Source organism: Theobroma cacao, chromosome 9 (assembly GCF_000208745.1).
Source record: "Theobroma cacao cultivar B97-61/B2 chromosome 9, Criollo_cocoa_genome_V2, whole genome shotgun sequence".
In the NCBI taxonomy this organism is placed as follows: domain Eukaryota; kingdom Viridiplantae; phylum Streptophyta; class Magnoliopsida; order Malvales; family Malvaceae; genus Theobroma; species Theobroma cacao.
The window spans coordinates 29,700,201-29,714,120 of record NC_030858.1 but is presented as its reverse complement, the minus strand read 5'-3'; the positions used below and the strand labels follow the sequence as shown (position 1 = coordinate 29,714,120).

Below are 13,920 nucleotides of genomic sequence, written 5' to 3'. Positions count from 1 at the left end.
TTTCAATAAGCAAATGCACAAATCCCAATTCATCATTTTATTGCACCTATGGAGTTGCGCATGATTAGGTAACTTGAAAATGTAAAAATTGCTCTTTTAAACTATTATGAAATCTATGGAAACTTAAATTTTAAGAATCCTCCTTCAGATATTGATCAATTTTAGATCATGCATGTCATTTTCCCCATTCATTTTTCATCTTCCTAACCAGTTCCAATGTCTTCTGCAACTCCATTGCCACAAAAATTTGGATATTTATCTCTTGGAACTTCCTACATATCTATAGCAATTTCAGCCATCTTTTTCTGGTTTTTTAGTCTCCTGTATACCCACAATTGTACCCAATCTGTTGGTCTGTTTAGTCCCATTGAACTCAAATGGTCAACTTCACCGGATAATAATAGCACTTCTCCTGTCAATTTTCCTACAGACATTAGCCACATTAAGTTCATATTAGTCAGCTCCAAAAAGACCTGGAACTCTCGAAAACCATACATTGAAGCCTGGTGGCGATCAAACCGAACTAGGGGAAATATTTTTTTTTATTCACCTCCCGCAAAAGACTTGTTGCCTTGGCCTTCGTCTCTTCCTTCATTCCGGGTCAATAACGACGTCCAGAAGCTAAGAGTACATCGTAACTTCTTGTTCCTGCCGCAGTTCGTATCTTTCGTTCAGTTCTGGAGACATTTAGGCTTGGAGACAACGAAAATGTGAGATGGTATGTAATGGGGTATGATGACACAGACTCTTTTTTGGGTACATAATTTGGTTGAGGTGCTAGGAAAATATGATCACACCCAATATTATTACATTGGGATGACTTTCGGAGGCTATGAAGTCTAATTTCGACTTCTCCAATATGGAGTATGGTGGAGGTGGTTATGCTTTGAGCTACTCCTTGGTAGAAGCATTGGCGCCCACCATCGATGAATGTATTGAGAGATACCCTCACTTGCGTGTCAGTGATCAATTATTGTCTTCTTGTTTGGCTGATTTGGGAGTTGATCTCACCATCGAAAAGGGTTTTCACCAGGTAATCAACGCTTTCCATTTATGATATTCGCTTTCCGGAGAATATAATTTTTCAAATTGTTAAAATCGAATGGCTTCTGGTGATATATAATCCATTTCCTAAACCTTTTTGGATTTTGTATCATATCCCAAGGCACAAGTTTTTGTGAATATTATTGTACATTTTTGGAATATTGTAAATATTGCAGATTGATTTACATGGTGATATATCAGGTCTCCTTTCGTCTCACATTCGGTCTCCTCTTGTCACACTTCACCATTTGGACGGTATAAACCCACTCTTCCCCTCCAAGAGCCGCTCTGAATCGATGAACCATCTCATGGAAGCTGCAAGCTTTGATCAATCTCGCCTGCTACAACAAACAATCTGCTACCACAGGCCAACCAACTGGACTTTCTCAGTGTCATGGGGCTGCTCGGTTCATGTATATGAAAACATAATCCCTCGGAGTGTTCTAAGGAGTCCCCTTGAGACATTTGCACCATTCAAGAAATCTGTTAGGCCTCCGTTGAACATGTTTGACACGCGGCTTCCTTCTAATGATCCCTGCCAAACTCCTCGTCTCTTCTTTTTAGAATCTGTCAAGAATACTGAAAGCAACCAAGTTCTTACTACATACAGTCGAACATCACGGTATAATCTGCCACCTTGTTTATCAAGTGGCAATCATTCTGCGGATCCCATCACCAAGATTCATGTTGTTTTACAGGCAACAAGGCATCAGCAGGTTGGCCTCCTGTACAACTTCTGTGGTTGTATTTTATTTTTATGAAGTTATAGAAACAAGCAGAAGTCACCAACGCAGTCAAGTAATGCATATTATATAAGAATTTAATGAATTATATCAATTAAACAAATCAACCAAGGAACCAGCATAAAATTAACTTAAGTTGACTCAACCATCTGATGAGACTTATAAATCTCGAATCTCATGACATGTATGTTTAGTTGAAAGAAATAATTATTTCGAGAAAAATAGTCATTCAAGGATAAGTCGGAAGAGCTATTCTTATCTTTCATTGGTAATAACTATTCCATCCGTGGGAATAGGTTAAAAAAAGTTGGTAGATAAAAATACCCTTAATCAATTTTAACAATTACTACCTTATGTATAAGACAAAACCTATTCATCTTCCATTTTTATTTCCCTCTTTACTCATTTACCTCTCTCTTTCTGTGTATAAATTTCCTCCATCGACCGCACTGATACCACCACGACTAGATAGATGCTTCCGACAGTTAAATCTAGTTGTTAGAGTGCTAGATTGGTGCTTCATGTGACTAGATTTGGCCGTGAATGATAGATCAACCACCGCCACCAGAGGATCTGTTTGGAAGAGACAAGGGTGGAGAAAATTTAGAGAGATAATAAGAAACAAGAGTAATGAAATTGTCATTCGTACCAACCAAACACACACGAGGTTTAGAAAATAACAAAACGGTTGTTTGTGCTATTTTACAGGCCGCAAAAGTAGAATGCTGCGATGTCAAATAGTGGGTGGTGCACATGTTGCAGACATCAAGTTAAAGGCCCTGTACAAGCGGTGAAGTAATTGCTAGCTGTACGGCACGCTATCATTGAATTTAGATTTCTTTATATTAATAAGCATGTGTCAACTATTTAATCTATTTGTGAAGGTTAAAAAGTTTACTGCGAGTACATAGATAGTAAATAATTCAACTAAATTAGGTTTTTTTCTAACTAATGGTAACTAAATTAGGCTTTCGATATTTATATCTTCTTGCAAATTATGAATTTTACTCTCATAATGTGCCTAATTGTGTAACATAACAAGGACGAGCAAACTAGTCATAGCATCCTTATTGATTTAGTAATGAAGAAAACATGATTTAGAAAACTGGAAGACCTAAGGCAGTATGAGGGTCTGAGAGATGTAGGAAGACAGGGAAAATCTTTTTTTTTTTTAACCAAAAAATACAAAATCATTGAAAAATGATTTCTTTTTTAAGTACATTAAGACAGAAACCAAAGAAAAAAAAAAAAAAAAGAAGGTAAGGCTGGGTTGGTCGATTAGAACAGATTACTATATGTACTAATCGTCAAAAATGTTAAACATCTTCCGATTTGCAGGAAACATGGAACTTTCCGCCAAATGGGGCAAATGAAAACCCCTTTTCGTTAAGTCAACTCCCCCTATTCACTCACAAATATCATACTGAGGAAGTGTTTAGATTTTCTCTTTTTTTTTTTTTTGATATTCAAAGATTTATTACACATTTACATAGAAACACAAAGATTCAGATACAAAACAAAACAACTAACCTTATGTTGGAAAATGAATAATACTTATGCAATCAAGTTCCAGACTACCAAAAAGAACAAAACCAGAGAATTGTTTTGTGTTTAATAGGTTAGATTCAATCTTAAAAATTAAATATTAAATAAAAATATTTTTTTATATTTTAATAATAAATTAACTTAAATGGTACATCCAAACATTTAGTTTATTGATTGATATATAATATTTGTCTAAAAAACAAGATTCGAATCTCTTTTTATAATTAAAAACAAAAACAATTAACTTAAATGGATAGATAGGCTGATTGATTCTAAATTTTTAAGATATCAACCGTGTCTAATAAGCTTGACCCAACCCATTTGTACCTTCACTAATATCTTTTTTTTTTCCCTTTTTTTAAAGTAAAATACATTTTTGTAATGCATTTTTCATAATATTACTTGTCATTATATACCACATGGAATTGACATTCTATACCACATGGAATTGACATGACATATTGATATGTCATAATATATGATGATGTGACATGATAACATGATTAAGTTGCATTTTTCATCTTTCATATTAGTACCACATGAATATAAAATAACAAGTAACGTTTAGACTAATAACAATTAAGCAACCATCGGTAATAATTAAGAGTTTATTTGACTTAAAATAAAAGTAAAGAGGTTTGATTGGAGTAATAAAAAATAAGGATTTATTTGAATATTTTTTAATAGTTCAAGGACTTTTTCTAGTATTATACTTTCTTCTTTCTAATCATTAAATTTATTGAGGTTTTGTGTCTAACGGTATGGAGGAAGTTCTGATACTTTTTAAGTCTATGGTTCAAATTATCTCACTAAATGTAAATTTTATTTTATTTGTTTACTGGTTTTCTCCATAAAGATATTATTTATGATTATAATTTCTACCTTATGATATGTAATCTCATTAAGAAAATAACAATGACAAGGAAAAATAAATTATTTTCATTGAGATAATAATTGAAAGGAAAAAAATATTTATTACTTAGGACCTGTGGGAGATATAGGAAGGTAGAGAAAAATATTTTGTTTTATGACTTTGCAAACAAAGAAAAGATTTACAACTATTAATCGTCCAAAAGTTTGAACATCTTACTTTCCCAGGAAAACAATAAGAACTATATCTTAATAACTAGTCGAATGGGGTAAAATGGAAGTGTTTTTTGGCTTAAATCAAATACAATTATGCAATAATTTCACCCTTCAGACAACCTCTCAAGTTAATGTCGGCAACATTCATGCCAGTCACATATTTAACATCGCAACATTCTATTCTTCCAGCCTGAGAAATAAAGTAATACAAACATCAGTACTTGGAATGAAAGCTTATGATTAATTATAATAAAAATTTATACTAAATGCAATCTAAAGAATGAGAAGACCGACCTCTTTACGCGTTGTTGCCTGCAAAAAAACTTGAATTTTGGTGACAGAACCTGCAGAATGGTTGCCGGATGATGAACAAGGTTGTAGGTTTCGGGGCCATGTCCGATTATAGGTAGTAAGAACCAGATTATTTTCCATTTTCTTGATGGAATCCATAAAGAATACGTGAGGAGCTTCACATGGATCATTAGAAGGCGGTCGGGTGTTGAACATGTAGAATGGAGGCCTACCCTTTTTCCAAGGAGCAAAGGTCTCGAGGGGTTTTCTTAAAACGCTCCGAGGGATTATATTTTCATATATGTGAGCAGAGTATCCCCATGAAATGGAGAAGGACCAGTTGGTTGGCCTGTGGTAGCAAATTGTCTGTTGTAGCAGACGAGATTGATCGATTTTTGCTGCTTCCATCAGATGATTGATTGCATTGGAGCGGTTCTTGGAGGGGAAGATCGGGTTTACGCTGTCAAAATGGTGAAGTGTGATGAGAGGAGACTGGGGGTGAGATGATAAGAGGCCTGATATATCGCCAACTAAATCAATCTGCAGTCAAAATATCACAAGATGTAATATTGTTAATAAAAATTGTGATCTTAATTGCTCTTTGAGATGCAAGAAAAGTAATTTCAAAATTATAATGCGAAATTAATCAGGATTACCTGATGAATACCCTTTTCAATAGTTAAACCAACCCCTAAATCAGCTGAACACGAAGAAGATAGATGATCACTGACATATAAGTGCGGATATCTCTCAATACAGTTATCCATTACCGGTACGAGTGCTTCCACGAGCGAGTAGCTCAAAGCATAGCCAGCTCCACCATATGCCATGTCAAAAGAGAAATCATAGTTGGACTTGACAGACTCTGAATTTGTCCCAATATAATAGTACTTGGTATGATCATACTTTGCTAGTACCTCAACTAAATTATCAACAAAAAAAAGAGTGTCATCATCTGCCATTACATACCATCTCACATTTTTGTTATCCCCCAATCTAAATGTATCTAAAATTGAACGGTAGATTCGAACCTCGACGGGGTTCACAAGTTTGGAGTATATTTTTAATTTGGTGATGTCTTCGTTAACCTGATAAGGAGGAGAAGCTGAAGACCAAGGTAGAAATTCTTTTGTGGGAGGTGAATCCAAGAAAATATTACCCATAGTTTCATTTGGTCGCCACCAGGCTTCAATGTATGGTTTTCTATACTTCCATGTTCTTAAGCAACCGACTAAAACAAACCTAATGTGGCTAATATTGGTTGGAGAATCGCTAGTAATTGTAGATGAAGGTGACCATTTGAGGTCAAAGGGAGTACTGAAAAGGCCAGCTGAAGATTGGTTGCAAAAATGGCTATACAAGAATGTGTAAAAGAAGAAAAGAACAAGAGCTGAAACAGGTAGAAATTTGCATAAAGCTCCAAGAGAAAGATATCTAAATTTTTGCTGCATTGGACTGGAGTTGATTGTACCAGCAAAAGAGATTATGAAAGTTACAGGAAGATATGGAAGAAGGTAATCTGATGAACGAACATTAATATGCTCTAGAAAATGAGGATAATCTTGCATTCGAAGTTTAAGATGGACTTTGAAAATGGTTTATAAAGCCATTTTTCTCGGTTACGTTAGCTTAATCATGTGAACTAACCAAATTTTTGTGATTATAAAATAGTAAAAATGGGGGGTTTTTTGTCCGTTCAACTCGTAATTAAGGGAACCGGTTAAATGGCATGTGAAGTGTAGCTCTTTTTTGTTCGAAAGTCTCCACGGTTTCAAGGGAGGAGCATGAGCACTGACCTCGTCAAAGGTCAGAAGTAAAACCCAAAAATATATATAGAGAGAGTTCATTGCTTCAAGGCATCTTAATTGGTGCTCCCCCTTGTAATTTTTAATTTTTATCAATCCTTCTAGTAAAAAAATAAAAAATAAAAATTAAGGCTTGCTTGGTAAGATGGAAAACAAGGAGGATTGACACATATCCCTTTAGATGTATAAAATATAATAATTCTTCATATTCATGTTAGTCATTTCTTCATTTTTTATCGAATTTCAAATGTGATTTTTACTTTAATTTTACTCTTTACTTTCTTTTTTTTTATCTTTTTCTTTTAACAACTTTTGAAGAAAAAAAATGTAAAGTAAACAGTAGTAAAACGTAGATAGTAAGTTAACGATAAAAAACTAGAGTCCTTGTACTAAATTTAAGCAGTATTGAAGAAGTTAGAAGGAATTATATATATATATATATATATTTAAATATTTGGTTTATGGTTGATACATGTATCATTATTTAAAAAGTAAAATTTGAATTCTTTTTTTTTAATAAAAAACATTCAATATTATTTTTAAATAAATATGATATTAGATTACATAATAAAAGGTACGTAGTCTTATTGTTATATAATAAATCTCATTTCTTAATCCAATATTCGAACTTAAAATCTCTTAAGTTTAAATCTCCGACAATAGTTACATTATAACACAACAGCTATTGTATAATATATATATATATATATATTAATGCATTGAGATATAAACAACAAATTGTAATTTTCTTTACAACCCAATAAGTTTTTTTCTTAATTTTTTTCTCTTTTTCCACAACATTTGAAATTAAGAATTAAGCAGACAATATTTTCGCGCAAAAGTCAAAATGATTTCTGTAAAAAAAATAAAAAATGAAAGAAAAAACATGGAAAGTTATGGTTGAAAGAAAAGAAATTAAATCATTAGGTTATATTATCCAACTTTATACAAATGTGTTAGTGTGTTTATTTATAATGTCTTCTATTGAATGTATTATATAGATTGTTTGCTTATAATTGTAATTTTTATTAGTACACTACCTTGTGGTTAATTTTATCGCTCTTTAAATATGTGTGCACACACACAAATTAGAATATGCATAAAATTTTATTGATATGTGTGTATATATATATATATATATGTTTATATGTATTAATTTAAAAAAAGTACAATATCTAAAAAAGCCTCTAAACTATTTAGGAAAATTCAAATAAATTTTTATATTTTTATTGAGTTAAATTAAGTTTTTATATTTTTATTTTGATCCAAATAAGCTTTTATTCTTTTATTTTGAATCAAATAAGCTATTGTACTTTTATTTTGAATCCAATAAACCTTTATCACTAAAAATTAACTTAGTCAAAATATCATATGTTATTTTACATCACATGAAGCTGACGTAACATACTAAAATATTATAATTGATTATAATAAGACATGTTAATATATTATAACTAATAATGACATAATATGCTAATTTGGCATGAAAATATGATCATGTAACATTTTTCATATTCCACATCAACGCGATATCAGTGTTATGTGGATCTAAAATGATAAATCTCATTTAGATTAATGACAATTAGTCAAAGGAGCTTATTTGATCCAAAATAAACGTACAAGAACTTGATTGAATGCAATAAAAGAATAAGGGTTTATTTGAATTTTCTTAAATAATTTAGAGGTTTATTTGAATTTTTTTAAATAGTTTAGAGATTTATTTAAACAGCATGTCTTAAAAAAAATTATACATTTGTGCATATTATTTTATTTAAATTTATATATACAAAACTTATTTTATACATATATGCACTACCCACAACCAAAAAAAAAAGAAAAAGAAAAATTTTAATGTAACTTGACTCTAATCATGATCGAAGTGCTTGACAAAAAGCTAAATAAAATATGAGGGAGATGTACGTGAAAAAGAAAATTGGACAAGAAAATGGTGAAACTAAAAATATCTACGTAGAAGAAAATGTTGACAAAATCCAGCGTCGCTTCTTGTGGGGTTCTTCAAATGGCAAGAGGAAGATGCATTGGTTAATTGGGATACCGTTGCAAACCTTTTGATTGTGGAGGTTTGGGCATCATAGATCGTGGGATAAAAAATAGAACACTCCTTAATAACTGGATTTGAAGGTACGATGATGAGATAGAAAGTTGGTGGAGATGTGTGATTGTTGAGAAGAACGGATCCAATCCCTTTGAGATGATTTTGAGAGTTTCTTCCATGTGGCTATCGTCTCTCCCCTTTCCCCCACTAACCGTTACTTTAATATGATTTCTACAAGTTTGGGATTTTCGATTGGTGATGGTTGAAATATTTCATTTGGAATGACAATTGGTTGGATGTCGTTCCTCTTAAATCCATCTTTCCTCGTATCCATGCCTTGGCAATAAACAAAGGAGGTTTGGTGTGTGCGTGTGGTAGTTGGGATAATAATGTTTGGATCTGGGATGTGAAATTAAGAAGTAAGTTCAGTTGGGGAGCAAACCCGTGGTCTAGTTTCAACTCGAAGATCAAGGACATTACGTTGGATATTAACGGGAAGGATAAAACTATTTGGAAAGGATATTCCGGTGGAAATTATAGTGCAAAAGACTTTTGCAAGGCTGTTTGCAATGGTGATCGCAGCAACAAAGTGATTTGGAAATCCGTTTCGGAAGGCCTTGTTCCTTCTAAGGTGGAAGCATTTTGCTGGCTTTTACTTCATGGTGTACTTGCTGTTAAAGCTGGGCTGATTAGGTTGGGTGTGTTCTCTGGTTCCTCTGGTTTTTGTGTATTTTGTAGACAGGTAATCGAAACCATTGATCATCTCTTTTTCAATTGTATTGAGAGTTGGAAAATTTGGGACGCTTAGTGTAACGGTTGGGGAATTTCATGGACAGCACCTTGCAATGGTTGGAACTTTTTTCAAGCTTGGTTTGATGCTTTTCCTTATGGTGAGTGTTGTAAGATCTGGCGTATGGCGTTCTTTGAAATTGTGTGGTTTATTTGGCTTTTTCTAAACAATATGGTTTTTAATGGTTTGATGTGGGACAATGACCAACTTTTTGATCTCATGTAACTTGTTTGGCTTAGCTTTTTTTAGTTTAAATTTTAAAATTAAGTTAAAGCTATTTAGTAAGTTTTTTGACAAAATAATTTATATAAGCTCTAATTCTGGTTAAAATTATCATAAAGTGTATTGATGTCATCTTTAATCATCCTATAAACCAAAGCAGAATAAATTTGTTTCGAGTTTATATACAATTTTAGATGTTAAAATCAAAGAAATTCATATAAAAACAAAGAAAGAAAATATTTAAATAGTATGTGAATGTAGTTTTGAATTTTGGACTTTCTTTTCTCTTAATCTCAAAGAGAACAAAAAAATCTTAGATTTTGTTATTCTGTTACTAGATCTTTTATTTTTTATTTTTAATTATCTTTAGACACATCCCGTTGGAGGTTTTTAATACCAAATCCCTTGTAAATCCTTTGGTAGGCTGATCTACTAAATTTTGACTAGAAGTCATATAACTTATAGTGATTATACCATCACTAATACATTATCTTAAAATATTGTGTCGAAGTCCAATGTATTTATTATTTCCATTTTGACACTGTAGTTTCATTGTCACAATCTCTTAACCATTCCGCTTTTTGAGCAGGAAATCCTAAGGCTATTGTTTCTTAAAACATTTAGAAACGGCACTCCTACAAATTGTAAAAATCCAACCTGTAGAGGTATAATCTTTTTTATTTGAGTTCCAACTAGCATCAAGGAAAATTAACTTTAATAACAAATGCCATAGTTTATGGTACTCATTAGGTACTTTAGAACTCTATGAATTACATACCGATACATTTTACCTGGATTACTTGTAAACCAACTTAGCATCCCAACCGTAAAAACAATATTTGGTTTTGTACACTCCATAACATACATTAGACATCCAAAATTTTGAACATCTTACTTTTCCAGGAAAACAATAAGAACTATATTTCAATAACTAGTCGATCGGGGTAAATGGAATATATTTTTTATTAAATCAAATCCAATTATGCAATAACCTCACCCTTCAAACAACCTCTCAAGTTAATGCTGGCAACGTTCATGCCAGTCACATATTTAACATCGCAGCATTCTATTCTTCCAGCCTGAGAAATGAAGTAATACAAACATCAGTACTTGAAGCGAAAGCTTATGATTAATTATAACAAAAATTTATACTAAATGCAATCTAAAGAATGGGAAGACCGACCTCTTTACGCGTTGTTGCCTGCAAAAAAACTTGAATTTTGGTGATAGAATCTGCAGAATGGTTACCGGATGATGAACAAGGTTGTAGGTTTCGGGGCGACGTCAGATTATAGGTAGTAAGAACCAAATTATTTTCCATTTTCTTGATGGAATCCATAAAGAAGACGTGAGGAGCTTCACATGGATCATTAGAAGGTGGTCGAGTGTTGAACATGTAGAATGGAGGCCTACCCTTTTTCCAAGGAGCAAAGGTCTCGAGGGGCTTTCTTAAAACACTTCGAGGGATTATATTTTCATATATGTGAGCAGAGTATCCTCATGAAATCGAGAGAGACCAGTTGGTTGGCCTGTGGTAGCAAATTGTCTGTTGCAGCAGACGAGACTGATCGATTTTTGCAGCTTCCATCAGATGATTTATGGAATCGGAGCGATTCTTGGAGGGGAAGATCGAGTTTATGTTGTCAAAATGGTGAAGTGTGATAAGAGGAGACTGGGGGTGAGATGATAAGAGGCCTGATATATCACCAACTACATCAATCTGCAGTCAAAATATCACAAGATGAAATATCCTTAATAAAAATTGTGATCTTAATTGTTCCTTGAGATGCAAGAAAAGTAATTTCAAAATTATAATGCGAAATTAAGCAGGATTACCTGATGAATACCCTTCTCAATAGTTAAACCAACCCCTAGATCAGCTGAACACGAAGAAGATAGATGATCACTGACATAAAAGTGCGGATATCTCTCAATACAGTTATGCATTACCGATGCGAGTGCTTCCACGAGCGAGTAGCTCAAAGCATAGCCGGCTCCACCATATCCCATGTCAAAAGAGAAATCATAGTTGGACTTGACAGACTCTGAATTTGTCCCAATATAACAGTACTTGGTATGATCATACTTTGCTAGTACCTCGACTAAATTATCAACAAAAAAAAGAGTGTCATCATCTGCCATTACATACCATCTCACATTTTTGTTATCCCCTAATCTAATGTATCTAAAATTGAACGGTAGATTCGAACCTCGACAGGGTTCGCAAGTATGGGGTATGTTCTTAATTTGGCGATGTCTTCATTAACCTGATAAGGAGGAGAAGATGAAGACCAAGGTAGAAATTCTTTTGTGGGAGGTGAATCCAAGAAAATATTACCCATAGTTTCATTTGGTCGCCACCAGGCTTCAATGTATGGTTTTCTATGTTTCCATGATTTTAAGCAACCGACTAAAACAAACCTAATGTGGCTAATATTGGTTGGAGAATTGCTAGTAGTTGTAGATGAAGTTAACCATCTATGCTCAAAGGGAGTACTGAAAAGGCCAGCTGAAGATTGGTTGCAAAAATGGCTATACAAGAATGTGTAAAAGAAGAAAAGAACAAGAGCTGAAACAGGTAGAAATTTGCATAAAGCTCCAAGAGAAAGATATCTAAATTTTTGCTGCATTGGACTGAAGTTGGTTGTACTAGCAAAAGAGATTATGAATAGATACAGGAAGATATTGAAGAAGGTAATTTGATAAAAGAAAATTAATATGCTCCAGAAAATGAGGATAAAACTTGCATTTGAAGTTTAAGATTGATTTTGAAATTGGTTTATAAAGCTATTTTTTTGGTTTAAGTCAGCTTAATCATGTGAATTAACCAAAATTTTGTGACTATAAAATTGTAAAAATGGGGGGTGCTTTGTCCGTTCAACTCGGAATTAAGGGAAGCGGTTAAGTTGCACGTGAAGTGTGGCTTTTTTTTATTCGAAAGCCTTCACGCTATCAAGGGAGGAGTTTCATGCATTGAACTCGTGAAAGGTCAGAAGGAATACCAGAAAAATAGAAGAGTTCGCTGCTTCAATACATCTGAATTGGTGTTCCTCCTTGAAATTTTTATTTGTCATCAATCCTTCTAGTAAAAGAAAAAATTTTAAGGCTTGATTGGTAAGGTGGAAAACTGGGAGGATGAAAGAGAGTGGGTCGAAAAGTGGAAAGAAATTGCCTTTTACCAGTGCCTAGTCAGTGAGAAAAGCTAGAGGAAAGAAAGTAAGAGAAATAGCCATTTTCAATCCATACTCACAAAAAGCATGATTTCTGTCTGTTCACTTTTGTCCTCTTCCAATTTTCCAATTTTCTATCCTTCTTACGTAGCAAAGACTACATATGTTTGATTATTATTTTTATTATTTGCTTTTTTCTAAGGAAAAACAAAAAGTATATTTGGATGCAAGTGAATAATATTATGAAGAACTAAACATTAAAGAAAAACCTTTCATGGATACTAGGGTGTGTGATTTTATTTTCCTAATAATATTATATTGGAAGGATTATTATATTATTAGACATCGATAACTCTAGGGGTAAAGTTTAAGGGATTGACACATATCCCATTAGATGTATAAAATTTAATAATTCTTCATATTCATGTGAGTCATTTCTTCATTTTTAATAGAACTTCAAATATGATTTTTACTTTAATTATACTCTTTACTTTTTTTTAAATCTTTTTTCTTTTAACAACTGTTGAAGAAAAAAAATGTAAAGTAAATAGTAGTAAAAAGTAGATAGTTAAGTTAACAATAAAAAACGAGAGTCCTTATACTAAATTTAAGCAACTGTTGGTGCATGTCATGGATGGACCCACCTTCATGAGAGTGGCGTCACATGACACCACTCATTTGGCAAAAATTTTTACTTGTTCTAGATATCCCAACATATTCTTCCTGTAACTTGTCCAAGCTACTTTTAGCTGTTTCACAATCTATGATTCGGCTGAAAATGTCCTCTGAGACAGCAGATTGAATGAATGAAAGAGCTTTGAACTTCTTTGCAATCTTTTCTTCATATTGCTTAACTTGCGCGGCAAGAGCATTATCCTTTGGTACTTGCGGTTCAACATTTTGTTTTACAGCATTCCACAGATTATAACCTTTCAAATAAGTTTTCATTTTCACAGCCCATACACCATAATTAGAGCCATCAAAGACTGTAGAGGTTGTTGAGTTATATTAGGTGTTGACATTATAACAGTAAACTAATTTGGAAACAAGAGGTTAAAGAAAGACCATTGAGAACTCAAGAGTATTAAAAGAAGGTTGTCTAAGGTCCTACAGGAGTTGGGAGCTGCTCTGATACCATGTTAATGTCATAATATATAACAATAACTTA

At 33.0% G+C, this 13,920-nt stretch overlaps 1 protein-coding gene and 2 pseudogenes across 1 annotated transcript; 1 reads left to right on the top strand and 2 right to left on the bottom strand.

The window, feature by feature from the left end:
• LOC18589874 lies at positions 217 to 2,023 on the top strand (annotated as a pseudogene).
• Positions 4,510 to 6,277, bottom strand: LOC108663288. The gene is made up of 3 exons (XM_018126887.1): positions 5,366 to 6,277; positions 4,713 to 5,249; positions 4,510 to 4,608 (listed from the first exon to the last, which is right to left on the bottom strand). Exons 1-3 carry the CDS (start codon positions 6,275 to 6,277, stop codon positions 4,510 to 4,512), a joined length of 1,548 nt encoding a protein of 515 aa, XP_017982376.1.
• LOC18589873 lies at positions 10,493 to 13,700 on the bottom strand (annotated as a pseudogene).

Bases quoted from the DNA above. Each gene is read 5' to 3' on its own strand.
- LOC108663288 (XM_018126887.1), bottom strand. From the start codon at position 6,277: ATGCAAGATTATCCTCATTTTCTAGAGCATATTAATGTTCGTTCATCA. The intron at 5,250-5,365 runs GTAATCCTGATT...TTTTGACTGCAG, and splicing joins TTGAAAAGGGTATTCATCAG to ATTGATTTAGTTGGCGATAT. The intron at 4,609-4,712 runs GTCGGTCTTCTC...TTTATTTCTCAG, and splicing joins AGGCAACAACGCGTAAAGAG to GCTGGAAGAATAGAATGTTG.